General features: G+C 46.2%; 1 protein-coding gene across 6 annotated transcripts in view; it reads right to left on the reverse strand.

Annotated features, from left to right (window-relative positions):
* The window catches only part of SGCG (sarcoglycan gamma), a 296,440-nt gene that overhangs the window by 144,148 nt on the left and 136,346 nt on the right, over nucleotides 1-15,946 (reverse strand). For all 6 annotated transcript variants that reach the window (XM_019481962.2, XM_019481960.2, XM_059720488.1 and 3 more), the window contains one exon: nucleotides 513-614. In XM_019481962.2, coding sequence (XP_019337507.1) covers nucleotides 513-614 — 102 coding nt within the window. The remainder of the gene's footprint in view (nucleotides 1-512; nucleotides 615-15,946) is intronic.

Consider the following 15,946-nt stretch of genomic DNA (forward strand, 5'->3'; position numbering starts at 1 on the left):
AGGTCCCTTCCAGCCCTAATGTCTATGAAATCTATTTAAACCTCCCTCTCAGCTCTTAACAGCTGAACTCAGGATAAGAAAGACAACTGATTCCTTGCTTACAGGGGAATAGATAATAAAAATAGTCTCAACAAGAAATATCTTTAAGTTCTCTAAAACATTTTCTAAGCTTTTATTATCACTCATTTGGAATGACTTGCATGATTCACTTACGTTATGAGCAATATGTTTACCTATTTAAATTTCTGAGTGTTTATCCCCAACATATCTTAGTGTTATCATAACATCTGAGTACCAATATCAAGCTCATGTTGATTAAATCTGTATGCCATGTTATCCCATCCTATATTCCAGAGTATATTTATATATGCCTACATGTACAATATAGCATATATGCAAACAAACATACGTTATTGATTTTCTTGGTGGATGTCTGTCCTTAATGTCAAATTTAACTTTATGTGTGTATATTAATTCCCTTTCAACATGGCCAACTGTTTTATTTTACTTACCTCTCTAGAGTCAATTTCTTTGGCGTACAAAGGGAATAAGAATTCTGACTCTCCTTCCAGGCGGAGTCCTTCTTTAGTAACACGAAGATGTCCCATTCCAGTCTACCAAAAAGAATAAAGAATGATATGTGCTTTATTTTTACCACAGAGTTTCTTTCTTGGTAATTTCTTACACTAGATAATTAAAGAATTATCTTTTCCCCATCACTGTTCTGTCAGTAGGAATACCTTCACAAAAACACTTAACAGAATGACCAGCACTTCAACATTATTACTGATTTCCAGGCTTATTTCTCGGTCTGTAAGAACAGACATCCCAATACGATTTAGTAACATGGTAAAATTCTTTGAGGTAAAACTCTAAAAATCATGTGATGCAAGGAAGAAAGCAGCAGGAAGTAATTGAATTTTCAGTTTTCTAGTATTTCAGCATGCAGAACATAAGATAAGCCAATGCAAATGGGGCATGCTACACAAGACACCTTAATGCAACTTAGCCTAGTTTACTGCATAATACGGGCATGTGTCTACAAGTGTGCACCCTTGCTGTGCAGTAAAAATGACTAATCATACCTAAATCTGATACCTGCATTTGCAGGTATCAAATTTAGGTGCGATTAGTTAATGTGCAGCAACACACGTGTAGAAACGACCTGGCACTAATTTTAGTGCCAGGTCCATCCAGCCACTAGGGGGTGAGCCTGAGCCCAGCCCCAGGGCTCCTGGCTGGGAGCATTTCCTGCTCCAAGACTGAGCTGCTCTCTGACAGGGCCTAGCTACAGGGTATAAAAGCCTGCAGCCATTTTATGCCTTAGGGTACACCTACCAAGGAGCCTGAGGGTACCTGTTCTGTATCCAGGAGCCCAGTAGGCCTTGTGTGCCTCCCTGGACAGGCCACAGGCTGCATCTGCCTGGCCTATCCCCTCTAAAGAGTGGCTGCTTGGCTACAGGTGGGTGTTGTAAAGGGCTACAGCTTGATGCACACTTTGCCCAGCCCTGAGATCTCCCCAGGTTTTATCTGGCAGCAGGGCTAGCACCTGCTTCCTGCTGCTGCTCACTTCCAGCAGTATCTCTTTGCAGGTGCTGTGATGAAGTGTTTCTGCCATGTGGCTCCCAGTCGCTGGCTATGCCCCTCTGTTGAGCGCTCCTGAGTGTTGTTCAGGGCTGGTCACAAAAAGACAGTTCCTCCCTGGGGGGACCCTGGCCAGGTGCTGGCCCACCACACACCACTGGCCCACCACACACTACCAGACGCAGGTGGTCATCCATGCCGATGGGGAGGCCCACACCGAGACACCATCCTCCCCAGCCCCAGGTGCTGCCCAGCTGTGGCGTGTCCTGCTGCCCCCTGGCTCCACAGCTGGATTGCCTTTCTAGGCAGCCTGGGCACCAGCAGCTCCTTCTAGCTGCCACTGCCACTGGCCCCAGACCCACAGTACTGGCAGAGACCAGCACGTGCAGCCCTGACCCCGCACACCTCATGCTGGGGGCTCACCTATCTGGGCTGAGCAGCGGCAGTGCAGGGCAAACTGTTGCTCAGCATGGGGCAAAAGTGGCCCCTCCCTATTGCCAGCACTTCCTAGTGCAGTCACCCAGAGCCTGCATGTGCTGCCCTGAAACTCTGCCACCTCTGGGCTGCCCCGCAGAGCAATGGTGGCAGCGCACAGCAGACACAGGGCAACCCCACATGGGCTCCAGGAGGCTGCACCAGGAAGCGTGGGTGACGGGGAAGGTCCGCTTTTGCCCCATGCTGAACAGCAGTTTCGCTCCTGTGCCACCGCTGTTGAGCCTGGGTCCCAGTGCCCCCTCCAGGCTCACTAGTCCCAGCTAAGCAGCAGCAGTGGTGGCTCCAGGCAGAAACTGTTGTTCAGTGCAGGGGGAAACAGTCCCTCCCTTTTGCCACTGCTGGGCAGTTTTTGGTGCGGCCACTTGGAGTCCGCGCTGCTGTCTCTGGGCTGCCATGTGGCTGCTCTACGTTCTGACCACTGCCATGATGGGCAACCCAGAGGTGGCAGTGATGGAGCCGCACCAAAGCCCGATGAGATGTGGGCTCTTGGAGGATGCAACAAAAATTGCCTAGTGGCAGCAAGGGAAACAGGCTGCCTTCCCCTGTGCTGAGTATCAGTTCTTGCCTGGTGCCACTGCTTCTGCTGCTCAGCCTGGCTGAGCAAGCCCAGAGCCAGCATGGCAACAGCACAGGATTAGGACTGTGCACACTGGTCCCTGCTGCTACTGCACAGCTGGGGTCAGTAGCAGCAGCTGGAATGAGCCGCCCCTGCATGCTTAGGGGCAGCAGGACATACCATGGCTGAGCAGTGTGGAGCAGGCATGGAGAACACTGGGGCGGTTCACTACTGGTGGTTGGAGGCAGGCACTGCAGGGCATGTGGATTCTGGGCTGTTCTGGGGTGGGGGCAGGTGCTGACCGACACGGGGGCATGTGCAGGGAGCTGCCATGCACACCCAATCATACCGTCAAACCCTTCCCTGCAAACCCCAAAGCCACACCTTCCCCCCCCCCACACAATCATACACCCCACAGATACCATACCCACACACACACACCTGTGTGCCTCTGGGGGGCCCTGCTTACTCCTGCATGCAGATACCCCACCACACACATGCACCCCGCCATACACCCCGTCAGGAGGCGCTACTTCACTGTCAGGGCAGCTAGGATCCAGAACCAACTTCCGAGAGAAGTGGTGCTGGCTTCTACCCTGTGGGTTTTTAAGAGGAGGCTGGATGAACACCTTGCCAGGGTCATTTGACCCCAGTACTCTTTCCTGCCATGGCAGGGGGTCAGACTTGATGATCTGCTCAGGTCTCCCATACCCACCCACATCCACACACAAACTCATACCCACAGCTCCCCCCAAACCCCATAACCCGCACCCATACCCCCTCACACCCTTCCATACCCCACACAGTATACAAGAGTAAGATTTCATTTTGAGCTATTATGCAATCACTTCTATATAAATGGCACATGCACAGAAATCAGGACATATATATATATATATTTTTTTTTAATTCAATTAAAATATATTATTATGAATGTTTGATTTTTAGTATATAATTTTTTTTTTCCGGGTCTAAACCCTCATCCCAAAAGGAGTACATCTAGGGGCAAGGGAAGGGACTTTTGGTGGCAAAGGTCAGAGTTTAGGGGTGGGACTTCCAGTCCCAAGATAGAGACCAGGGGGGTGGGGTGCTTGTCAAGAGGCGGGGCTACCTTTGTGGCCCTCAACACCTGACCAAAACTTGTTAAGCAGCCCTCCAGCTGAAATAATTGCCTGCTCCTGATTTATAACACCTACTGAAAAGTAATTTTGTAGGTACTTGGAACAATGCCCCTTCTGAATAAAAACTGGTGTGTGGATGCATCATATACAACAGTACCACACTAGTACAACTCTTTCAAAAGAATACTTCTTTCAAAACTATACTAAACCAGAAAAAGAGCCTTTATTATACTGGTAACAGTAGATTATATTCTGAAACTATAGACCTTAAAAAAGGGTTAAAATGGTTAGGAAATAAAAGAACCAATGCAAGACAATTCAAACATTAGCTGTGACAGGAAATCAACTCGAATGGAACTAGTTCCTCTTCAGCAGCTATAACAAAATTAGGAAAATGAGAGAAGCAAGGCATTTTCTTTATTGGAAAACCACGAAAGCAATGCTTAAGCTACTCAGTCCATGAATATTTCAAGTCTTTACATGATGTAATTGCTGAAAAAAGTTGTCAAGGAAATTCAGCTGCCATGTCGAAGATATCTAATCAGGGAATCCCTTTCCCCATGTATGTTTTTATCTTGCTTTTAGGTCAAATCCAGAAAAAGACCTTGGCAAGTTCATGCTATCATTTGTTATGCCCCAAAGGTAGTCAACTAATGACTTTACAGATCCTTCTCTTTGTGCAGTATTTCTTGTTGCGATTATTATTTAGGAAACTTGCTTGGCAAACAAGAGTATATTGTTTCATTGAGATAATAGTGTTGTGGGTAGAGACTGTTAAAGAGCAATCAGAAAAACAGGATTGGTAATGAATTTGATGAGAGCTTGTGTTTGACTTGTATCTATCTTGGAATTAAGTACGTGCTTGGTGTAATAACATTGCTGATGCCTCATCTCATTTTCTGTTGCAAGTATTCTAGTTTCTAGTTTCAGATAGAGAAGGTTATCTAACTCTTGTTACCTGACAATAGAATCCTGACAGTTGAAGATATAGGCCCTGTTAGAGCATCAAGTACACCTGAGGGCAAGATGCTTACTTGATATCTACAGGTATACCTAGATACAAAATGGTTAAAAACTTAATTTATCTTCTTTTGGACTACTTAAAATTCAGGTAATTAATAGTCCAAGTTCTAAAAAATGTTAAGACTATATGGAAACTATTATGCTGCTAGCTTCTGTAGTTTTGGGTTTTTTTAAGGTCCGTCTTGACTCTTCTTCAGCACTAGGATGAGGGTTGTATACAGATATATTGAGACTATAAGAAGATTTGGAACGTAGACAGTTATGTAAGTGCTTATGGAAAGCTGGTTTAGGGACGGTGGCAGTGCAACATTTACTAAGACTATGAGACTGCACAGGAGTGGTTCTACTTTTTGAAAATAAATGCCAAGGCAGTGACTGCTGCATTAAGGGAATTCAGCATGTGGCTATGAAGGTGGTATCCACAAGGGCTTCAGCTTTTCCAGAACAGGTTGATGCTCTGTAAAACATAACTCTGGAGGGATAGAAGTCATCTAACAAGGGTTAGATTTAGAAAGATGGGAATAGGTGTGGGAGAAAGAAGAAATCATTGCATTAGACATCAAGAATGTACACATTTGCTCTGACATCCTAGAAGACAAAAGCAGATCTGCCGAATGTATTTTGGTGAAGATAAAAGAGGGGGGAGGAGATCACGAATGATGTTATGGTGGGGTCCATTATAGGCCACCAGATCAGGAAAAGGAGGTAGATTAAGGCATTCTTCAAGCAGGTAACAAGAAAATATAAACATAAGTAATAATGGGATTTTTAATTTTTCTGATAACTGATGAAGAAAAATATTGCATAACATAAAGGACAGAATTCTATTTCACTTTATGCAAAAACGGTAGTCACACAGCTGTAGTATTATTCACAGTTAAAAATTATCTTCCTTCCTATGGTGAAATAATTCACCCTGAAGGTCTTTCCAAGAAGGACTTGCCAGAAACAATATGGAGGAGAAAGTGAAGAGCCCTTTCATGTTTTAGCTCAATAGCCTAGTGGTTGGGGCACTCACTGAAGGAGTGGGAGAAACAGATTATAGGACTCCTCACCCAGAGAAGGGGTTCAGTGTGCATTTTCTGTTTGCTAGTAAAAAACTGTTCTACTAAATATATAACAGGTCCCTTTCTAGCTCTTACTTTAAAGATGACCCCTGGAGCAGCTGAGAAGATGTGTGGGGCCAGGAGAAAAAAAACAAGCCTAAGGGTGTATGGATCATAGAATAATAAAAAATTAGGATTGGAAGGGACTCAGGAGGTAATCTAGTCCAATCCCCTTGCTCAAAGCAGGATCATCCCTAACTAGATCATGCCAGCCAAGGCTTTGTCTGCACAGGTCTTAAAGACCTCTAAAGACAGAGTCCACAACCTCTCTAGGTAACCTGTTCCACTGTTTTACTACCCAGCTTGTGAACACGCTTTTCCTAATATCTAACCTAAACTTCCCTTGCTGCAACTTGAGACATTTGCTCCTTTTCTGTTATCTGTCACCACTGAGAACAGTCTAGCTCCATCCTCTTTAGAAACAACCTTCAGGTAGTTGAAGGCTTCTATTAAATCCCCCCTCAAGTCTTCTCTTCTCTAGACTTTAATAGTTCCCTCAGTCTCTCCTCATAAGTCATGTGCCACAGCCATCTGTTTTCATTGTCCTTCACTTGGTCCTTCACTTGGTCCACATTTCATTGTCCTTCACTTGGTCCACTTTCTGTAGTGGGGAACCCAAAACTGGATACAGTACTCCAGATGTTATCTCACCAGTGCCAAATAGAGGGGAATAAACACTTCCCTTGATCTGCTGGTAAAGCTCCTACTAATGCAGCCCAGTATAGCATTAGCTTTCTTAGCAATGAGGGCACACTGTTGGCTCATATTCAGCTTACTGTCCACTGTAACCCCCATGTCCTTTTCTGCAGAGCTGCTTCTTAGCCAGTCAGCCCCCAGCCTGTACCGGTGCATGGGATTCTTCTGTCCGAAGTGCAGGACTTTCCACTTGTCTATATTGAACCTCATGAGATTTTTTTTGGTTCAGATCTCCTATTCGTCTAGAATACTCTGAATCTCAGCCTAACCCTGCAGCATATTTACTACTCCCCCCAGCCTGGTATCATCTGCAAACTTGCTGAGGGTACACCCCAACCAATCTTCCAGGGCACTGATGAAGATATTGAATGAAGTCAGCCCCAGGACTGACTTCTGGGGCACTCTACTTGATACCAGCTGCCAACTAGACACAGAGGCATTGATTACTACCCTCTGAGCCTGATGATCCAGCCAATTTTCTATCTTTCACCTTACAGTCTATTCATCCAACCCATACTTTCTTAGCTTGCTTGCAAGAATGTTGTGGGAGATCACATCAAAAGTCTTCCTAAAATGAAGGTGTATCACATCCACCAGTCTCCCTGCATCCAAAGAGCCAGTCTTCTCATCATAGAAGGCAATCAAGTTGGTCAGGAATCATTTGGTTCCTCCATACTGACTGTTCCTAATCACCTTCTTCACCTCCAAGTGCTTAGAAGTGGATTCCTTGAGGACCTGCTTCATCATTTTTCCAGGGACTGAGGTGAGGCTGATCGGTCTGTAGTTCTCTGGATCCTCCTTCTTCCCTTTCTAAAAGTTAGTCACTATATTTGCCTTTTTCCAATCATCCAGAGCCTCTCACAAGCATCATACATTTTCAAATATAATAGCCAGTGGCTCTGCAATCACATTAGCCAACTCCCACAGCACCCTTGTGTCCATCCCATCTGGCCCCATGGACTTGTACATGTCCAGTTTTTCTAAACAGTCCATAACCTGTTCTTTCAATACTGTTGGCTTCTCACTTCCTCCCCAAGCTGTGCTGACACTTGCAGTAGTCTGGGAAATGACCTTGCTTGTGAAGACCAAGGTAAAAAAGACGTTGAGTACTTCAGCCTTTTTCACATTCTCTGTCACCAGGTTGCTTCTCCCATTCAGTAAGGGACCCATCTTTCCCTGATTTTCCTCTCTTACTGACATGCTTGTAGAAACCCTTATTGTTACCCTACATGTCCCTGGGTAGTTGCAACTCCAATTGTCCTTTGGCCTTCTTGATTTCATCCCTGCATGCCTGAGCAATACTTTTATACTCCTCCCTAGTTGTTTGTCCAAGTTTCCATTTCTTGTAAGCTTCCTTTTAGTGTTTTAGCTCACTGAAGAGCTCCCTGTTAAACCAAACTGGTTTCCTCCATATTTGCTAGTTTTCCTGTGCATTAGGATGGTTTGTTCCCATACCCTTAGTAAGGTTTCATTAAAATACAGCCAGCTCTCCTGGACTCCTTTCCACCTCAGATAGGCCTCCAAAGGAATTCTGTCCATCACTTCCCTGAGGGAGTTGAAGTCTGCTTTTCTGAAGTCCAGGGTTCGCATTCTGCTGCTCTCCATCCTTCCTCTCCTCATGATCCTAAACTCAATCACCTCATGGTTGCTGCTGCCCAAGTTGCCATTCACTGCTAAATTCTCCACCAATTCTTCCTTGCTTGTGAGCAGCAGGTCAAGAAAAGCATGGCCCCTAGCTGGCCTCTCCAACACTTGCATGAGGAAGTTGTCCCCAACATTCTCTAAAAACTTTGTGGATTGCCTGTGCACTGCTGTGTGCCCCTCCCAGCAGATGTCAGAGTGATTGAAGTCCCCCATGAGAACCAAGGCCCATGATCTGGAAACTTCTGCTAGTTGTCTGAAGAAAGCCTCATTTACGTTATCCTCCTGGTCCGGTGGTCTATAGCAGATCCCCACCATGACATCACCCTTGTTGCTCTCCCCTCTGATCCTAAGCCAGGGACTTTCAACAGGCTTATCTCCAGTTTCAGCTCCAGCAATCATACAGCTTTTTTACATAAAGCACAACTCCTCTTCCTTTTCTTCTCTGCCAGTCCTTCCCAAACAGTTTATACCCTCCCATGACAGTGCTTCAGATACGCGAGCTATCCTACCAAGTCTCTGTTATTCCAATCAAAAGTTTTTCCTATGAACCATTGTGCATGATCTTCTGTGGGCATTCAGATATATGGAGTATTAGATTAAATTAGGGATGTGAAACATATGGCCAGTGGAGTCCTGCCCCCAGTACTGCCCCTGGAACTAACCAGAATCACACAGGGCATGATGTGCACCTGTGGTGCAAGGCCAGATCATGGATTGTATACAGCCCAAGACCCTTTCCCCTCCTCCTTCCCTTCCCTGGCCCAAGACCACAACCCTTTTCCCTCCTTCCCCACACCTCCTCAGCATACCTGATCCAGCTGCCACTCCAACTAGTCTGGAACCCATGCTGTGCACAGAACTGATCTCAAAGCAGCCAGAATGGGTGATGTATGTGGCTCAGTATTACTGAAGCACGTCACTGCACGTGATGCCTGCCCTGGCACGCATGCTGCACATTGTGCCAGGACCCAGACTGCATATGTAGTGCAGGTCCTGGACCAGCTAATGCCAATGCTGTGTACAGTGCAGTCTTAGAGCTGCTGGAGTGGGCAGCGTGTACAGTGCAATCTGGCTGGAGCAGGCAGTGCATGCAGTGCAGCTCCTGCTCTGGCCAGACTGTGCAGGAAGGGCTGCCAGTTTTTGCTGTTCCAGTATTCATGCTGCATACAGTATGGGTCCCAGACCAGCAGAGGCAACTGCCAGATCAGGTTTACAGTGGGGGGGGGAAAAGAGGGAGGAGAAGGGATTCATGGGCTGGATTCAGCTTGTGGACCAGCCTTGTGACACTCATCTGTTCTGTTCTGTTATCAGTTGTTATAGAACCACCTTGAAGATCCATCTGAAGCTTGGACCCCAGCATCCTATGAAATGCATAATTATGTAATAAGAGACAGACTTGGCTTCTTAGAGCTTATAGTTTTAACTAGATAAAATGAAGATGAGCGTAAGGCTCCTGTGTTGCAGCCTGGGGTCAGCTCCATAAAGCTCAGGTAGGCTCCTGCCCTACAACCCTTGTTAAGTCCAGCTGACTCAGTTACAATAAGCAAGGCCAGCTAATCCCCAGTCTGACTGGTCCTGGAGCTGCTTTTAAGGAACTCTTCCAGCACTTGAGACTTGCTGCACAACACACTGGTCTTTAGTCTCTTAGCAGCTCCAGTTCTACCAACATCTCTGGTTTCCCTAGTTCCTGACCCTGCTTTTGGCTTGTTACTGGATTTCAGCTTTGGATTCTCCCTACAGACCTGATTCCTGGCTTCTGGCCTTGGTTTGGCTTACTCTTAGACGCTGCCCTGTGCATTTTCCTTTGGGCTTGGTAACAAGGTTTCTGATTCCCAGTTCCTGATCTTAGCTTAGCATTTTGGTTCCTGACTTGTGGCTTCTGACCCTTACCCCTGCAAACCCCAGCTCCATGCCCAGCTCTGTCCACTAGGCCAGGCAACCTGGTGGACTGTGACAATGAGAGCCTATGCTTCTGCTGAAGCTTTGTGGAATAAAACCACTGTGACTGAGAAAGGACTGAGTTAAATATTAACAATTAAACATTTGTTCTTTCAGCCGTTATGAAAAATTATGTTTAAGTAACTTTTTATACTAAAAAGTAACTAATACTATATATGTTCCAACTGAAAATACAGCATGATATCAAGTGTTTAAATAACTACCAATCTTTGCCAGTATCATTTTAGTAAAATGGTTGGGTGATGCAGCATTAGTACTGTATTTGTGAGTAGAGCTGAAGGTTCTTCTTAAAAACTATCACCTATAATTTTGCTTCTTTAAAGATATAACTGGCATGAATATTGATATCTAGCAAAAGACAGGTTGGAACCAGTCTATCTTCTGTAGTCCCCTGTCAAACACTGCATTTATGGTGCAAGTTAATATCCTACCATAAAATGGCAAACCAGGCACATACAGCACTACAACATGGCAATTCAGCCACAAATATATTCCACATATAATGTAGAACATCTTTGTGGCTGTTTTGTATGTTTCTTAAATTGAACATGTGACATACATGATGTTCCAGACTGGAGCTGCCCCAACCCATATCAACAATGAGATGACTGTTGGCATCAGCTAGGAACAGCTCCTGGTCTGGGACCAGCCCTGGGGCTATCCAGGGCTACTGCTAACAGTCACTCAGTAAAGTTGATTGTTGGCACTAGACTCACATCTGGTTTAAGATCCAGAGCTGTCTAGGAGTGGTGCCAACAATCAGGTGATTGTCAGCACTGACCCCAAACAGTCCTGGGTCTGGCTACAATTATGGGACTGGACCCAGGCATGTCTGGGGATGATGTCAACAATCAGCTAATTGTTCTATGATGCTATGGGGCTCCCTTCAGCCAGATCCTGTAGACTAGATTGGGATCAGGCAGGGGTTGCCTGTATCCAATCACAATACTCAGCTGATTGTTGAGATCAGGCACAGAGCAGACCTGGGGTCCAGGACACAGCCGCCTCCTGCCTGGTCTGCAGGATAAGCCCTTTAAGTCTATAACTGGGATCTGAGGAATTTTATGCCTCATTCCAAATGTCAAGCATCCTGCCATGCAAGTCTGAGACATACAATTTCTCAGATCACAATCATGCCATTATTTTAACAGGCCATAGAAATATGCTACCCTAAGATGCATGACATCAAGCTTAATTTAAAATAATGGCACTATTGGAATATAAATGTAAAGTAATTATAATGATAAGGAAATGAAACAATCTTTGAAATTATGGGAGTTGGCAGTTTGTCTTGGAATATTTTACCAACTATACTTCAATTTTTGGAGAGTTAAAGGATTTTCACTCAATATTGTACTAAGAAGTAGACCCAATAACTGAAACCTGTAAATACATTTTTTTAAGTAAATATGTTCATGTTAACATCTGGACTTGCCTTAACATTAAATTATATAACATTTTATTTACGAAAGCACAAGTTTCTTTTAGTTATAAGAGTCCCATTTCTGAGAAAAACTCAATGTGGGGCCTTCTATGTCTGAAGAGAATCATTTTAAATTATGGAAGTGCCTTACCTGTTTAGGTCCTACCTAGTACTGGTAGATCACGGATTGCTAGGAAATGGTAGCAGAAGGGTCTCAAGGCAGTTCTACTACTTGTAATCTGGCTGGGATGAAATCTTATTCTACTTAATTTGTTTCACCCATAGATAATGGGGAAATGTCAATATAATCTTAAAATTCCCCCCACAGCCAGATGTATAAATACATGTTTATAACCAGCAAGAAAATCTTGAATAAGCCTATCTAGTAGTCAGTGACCATATATATTGATGACTTAGACAGTTTAAATTCCTAGGAGCATTAATTATGGATAATAATTACATTAGGAAGAAAATTGCAAAGCAGGAATATAATTTTTTCTCTGTAGAAAATTATCTGAAGGCAAATACTGAGAAAGACCAAGCTTCAGATAAATAATACCATTAAAAGGCTTATTGTTTTAATAAGACAGTAAGAAAAGAACAAAGGAAAAAATATGCCAATAAGAGAGAATGATGTCTAGAGATCAAATAAGGAATTAAGAAAGATCTTTGAAGAAGCAAATATAATAAATGTAATGAATCGCCATTGATTTCATGAGTAGGGGTGTGGGGTTGGAAGGCTATTCCAATGATATTCACAACCTTGTGGCTAACCAGAAGATGGTGGTGGGATAAAACTGAGCAAGACCTAAGAGCTCTTAATGTGAATCATCACATCAGCAATGGGAAAAATTGGCCCTTGACAGCCAGAAGTAGAGGCAAACTGTGAAAGCAATTATGAATCAAGCGTGCTCAGCTCTTCATAGTAATTAGGGAAACTACTGTCCTTCAGCATCTCTATTTTATAGTTATTGCAATATAAATTGTGGGTGGGATTCCTATTTTTATAGTGCAAATTAAATTTGTATCAGCTAAAGAACAGCATAAAGAAATCATCTAGGACAACTCTTCCCATCAAAACCCCACTAGGTCTGCTTTCAACCACTGTGGTTTCCTCTAGAACTTCATTGTTTGGCACTGAGGGTCATCTTAAAGAATTGAATGAGAAGGCAGGAGGTTGATCAGAAAGTTTGTAAGTGTATCAGAACAGAGGAAGGAAGAAAAAAGGGTTGTCAGACATGCCACAATTACTGGTTGCCTGATTTTCAACTAGGAAAAGGTTTGCCAATAGTGACATATTTTGCATTTTCTCCCTAAAACTTTAAGTTACACTCTTAAAGCAAACTAGTGGAAGGATGACAAATTCAGTTCTGTTTGAGCCTCTCAACTGCAAGCTGTGCTTGCAATATTCAAGTATTTTCCCAAAGGTCCCACAGAATATCAGAGACTATTCCACCATCAGTAGTTAAGTTAGACCCTTTCAACTAAACAGGTTCTCCACATAATTTTAGATATACATAAGACACTGATATTAAGGATCAGCTCTCAAGTCATCCTCAACCAGCATGAGGCACAATCAGTTCCTTTTAATCTTTATCTTTTAATCTGTATCAAAGGCCACTGACAGCTGTTAAAGTAAAGGTGTGATGAGAAATGATACGGGATCTCAATAGTTGTGTTTCCTGCCATGCCATATGTGCATGGTAGGAAGTATGATTGTGGGATCCCACATCAGATCCCATCACACCATACTGACAGTGCAGGGGGAGCTCTGCATGGGCAAAAACCCAGCACTGGCAAGTAGCAAGCTTGGCACTATGTGCTCTCCTCATTAGGGGCCCCGATCAACTGATTAGAGCTCCCAGCCATGGGAGTGCACCATGTGGCTTGGGAACCCTAGGCAGCTGATCCGAGCTCCTAGCCATGGGAGTGCATCAGGCTAGGACCAGGGCTCCAATCTGGGAGAACACATGGTGATTAGGACTGATTAGGGCTCCCAGCTAGGGAAGTGCATGATGCGTTCCTGTAGCTGGGAGCTCTGATCAGCTGATCAGGACACTCATGCATGGTGCACTCCCAGGGCTGAGAGTTCTGATCAGCTGACTAGGACTCCTAGTCAGGGGAATTCCTGGTGAACTCCCCTGCTGAGAGCTCTCCAGTCAGCTGGTTGGGGCTCCCAGTTGGGGGAGCAAATGGTGTGTTCCCTGGCTGGAAGCCCTGATGGAGGTGACTTCTGGTGCATACAGAAGTCTTGAAAGGCTTCAGTGTGCTTTGGAGGCTGGGCACTGGCCACATATTCAATTAAAGACATGGTAGGAACCCACAATTACAAGGGGCTGTCAGGCTTTTTTCAGGAACACAGGCACAACCAGTTGGTGCACCAGTGCTACATAAAGGTCCAGGCATTGTGGGCATAGTGGGTCACTGTTACTGACCACAACTGTCAGTTGGGAACTGCCTGCAAATCCATGTCTTTTATGTGGCAACTGGATGATATTCTTGCACCCCAGGACCTGGCTGCAGTTGTGCCATATACTTGATCATGGGTGGCCTGCCTGAGCCTCTGCTTTGGCTTGGCACCCACAGTGATATGCCACCAGGAGATGGCCCCTTGGTCTGCCAGCAGACCTGTCTGTCAAGCTCCCTTCCTCCAGAATTGTCCAGCAGCTCTGAGAGCCTGGTCCAGCACCTGCCCTGCCAGTTCTGTGGCCTCAGCCCCACTCATGAGGCCAGGTTGGCCATGGCACCACTGGCTGCTAGCAGCCCCAGCCCCTCCCCGGAGGGACCTTGTGCCTGGGTAGCCAAATGCTGTGCCCCTCTGATCCAGGGCACTTCCAGGAGCTGCATACCTTTGCTGCAAGCAGGGACTGACCCTTGCTGCTGGGCACAACAGCTCTGCCCACCTGGTAAGCCCCACACTGGGGGGAGGGCCTTCCCTGCCCCGGCCCCTGCCTTGCCCTGCCCATGGCTCCCCTCCTTGCCTGGCCCAGCCATGCTCCCCCAGCCCCTGGGCTACCCCCCCACAGCACATAGGCAAGCAGGAGACAATGCAAAATTTTATTGAGCAGCCTGTGTCCCTGCACCTAGGCAGGCATAGGCCTCTCACACATTGAGGAATGCATCGATGCTGGCAGCAATGTCCTCCTTGGCTGGGGTGAGGGGACATGTAGCATAGCCACAGATAGCTCTCCAGGCAGCAGTGGAGGTTACGGGGCAGCCCAGGCTTGCCCCCATCACTGTCAAAGCTCAGGGTCCTGGGCCAAGTGTGTAGGTGTGCCTGGGATACCATGGCCAACAGCAGCAGCCACAAGGCATAGTAGGTTGGCCACCCTTTGGTCTGTGCAAACAGTTCCTTGAATTGTGCCTGGGTCATGTGCAGCACGCTTGGGGGGTACACTCAGGGCACAGCACCGCCATGGTGGGGAGGGGGTTGACCCCAGAGCACCTCCCCAGAGAGGCACCCTGAGGGGAGGATGGGGTGCCAACAGCTCTTTGTCCCAGTCATCCAGGAGCCCCACGCCTGCTGAGCCCAGGTGCCTTGGGCTTGGCAGCAGCACAGGAAACAGGCGGCCCACAGGGGGAGGGAAGTGGCTCTAGAGCCACAGCAGCAGGGGCTGCCAGGAGCCAGGCCTGTCCTGGCCTGGGAATGGGGTGGGGGAGGCAGGCTGCCTGTGGCCAGAACCCAGTGGCCTGCTGACCCCTGGGGAGTGAGCAGGGGCAGGGGACTCAGTCAGTAGCCCAGGCCTGCCCAGCCAACTTACCATGGTCCATGGGCACCTATGGATGCACAACCCCTGATCTGAGGGTGGGCCACACATGGCCCCCTGGTACATAGATTCATAGATATTATAGATTCATAGATATTAGGGTTGGAAGGGACATCAGTAGGTCACCGAGTTTGACCTCCTGCAATGGGCAGGAAAGAGCACTGGGGTCAGACGACCCCAGCTAGGTGCTTGTCCAGTCTCCTCTTGAAGACCCTCAAGATAGGGGAGAGCACCATCTCCCTTAGAAGCCCATTCCAGATTCTGGTAACCCTTACTGTAAAGTTCTTCCTGATGTCCAACCTAATTCTGTTCTCCATCAATTTATGGCCATTTTTCCTAGTTTCTCCAGGGGGTGCCTCAGTAAATACAGCATCTCCTATTCCCTGCTGCCCTCCCCGATGAATTTATAGGCAGCCACAAGATCACCTCTCAGCCTTCTCTTGCGTAGGCTGAAGAGCTCCAGTTCCCTCAGTCTCTCCTCAGTCTGCACGTCTCTGACCATACGAGTGGCCCTCCTCTGAACCCTCTCAAGATTCTCCGCATAGCTCTTGAAGTACAGCTCCCAAAACTGG

The sequence above is a fragment of the Alligator mississippiensis genome, chromosome 1 (assembly GCF_030867095.1).
Source record: "Alligator mississippiensis isolate rAllMis1 chromosome 1, rAllMis1, whole genome shotgun sequence".
NCBI classification, from domain to species: domain Eukaryota; kingdom Metazoa; phylum Chordata; order Crocodylia; family Alligatoridae; genus Alligator; species Alligator mississippiensis.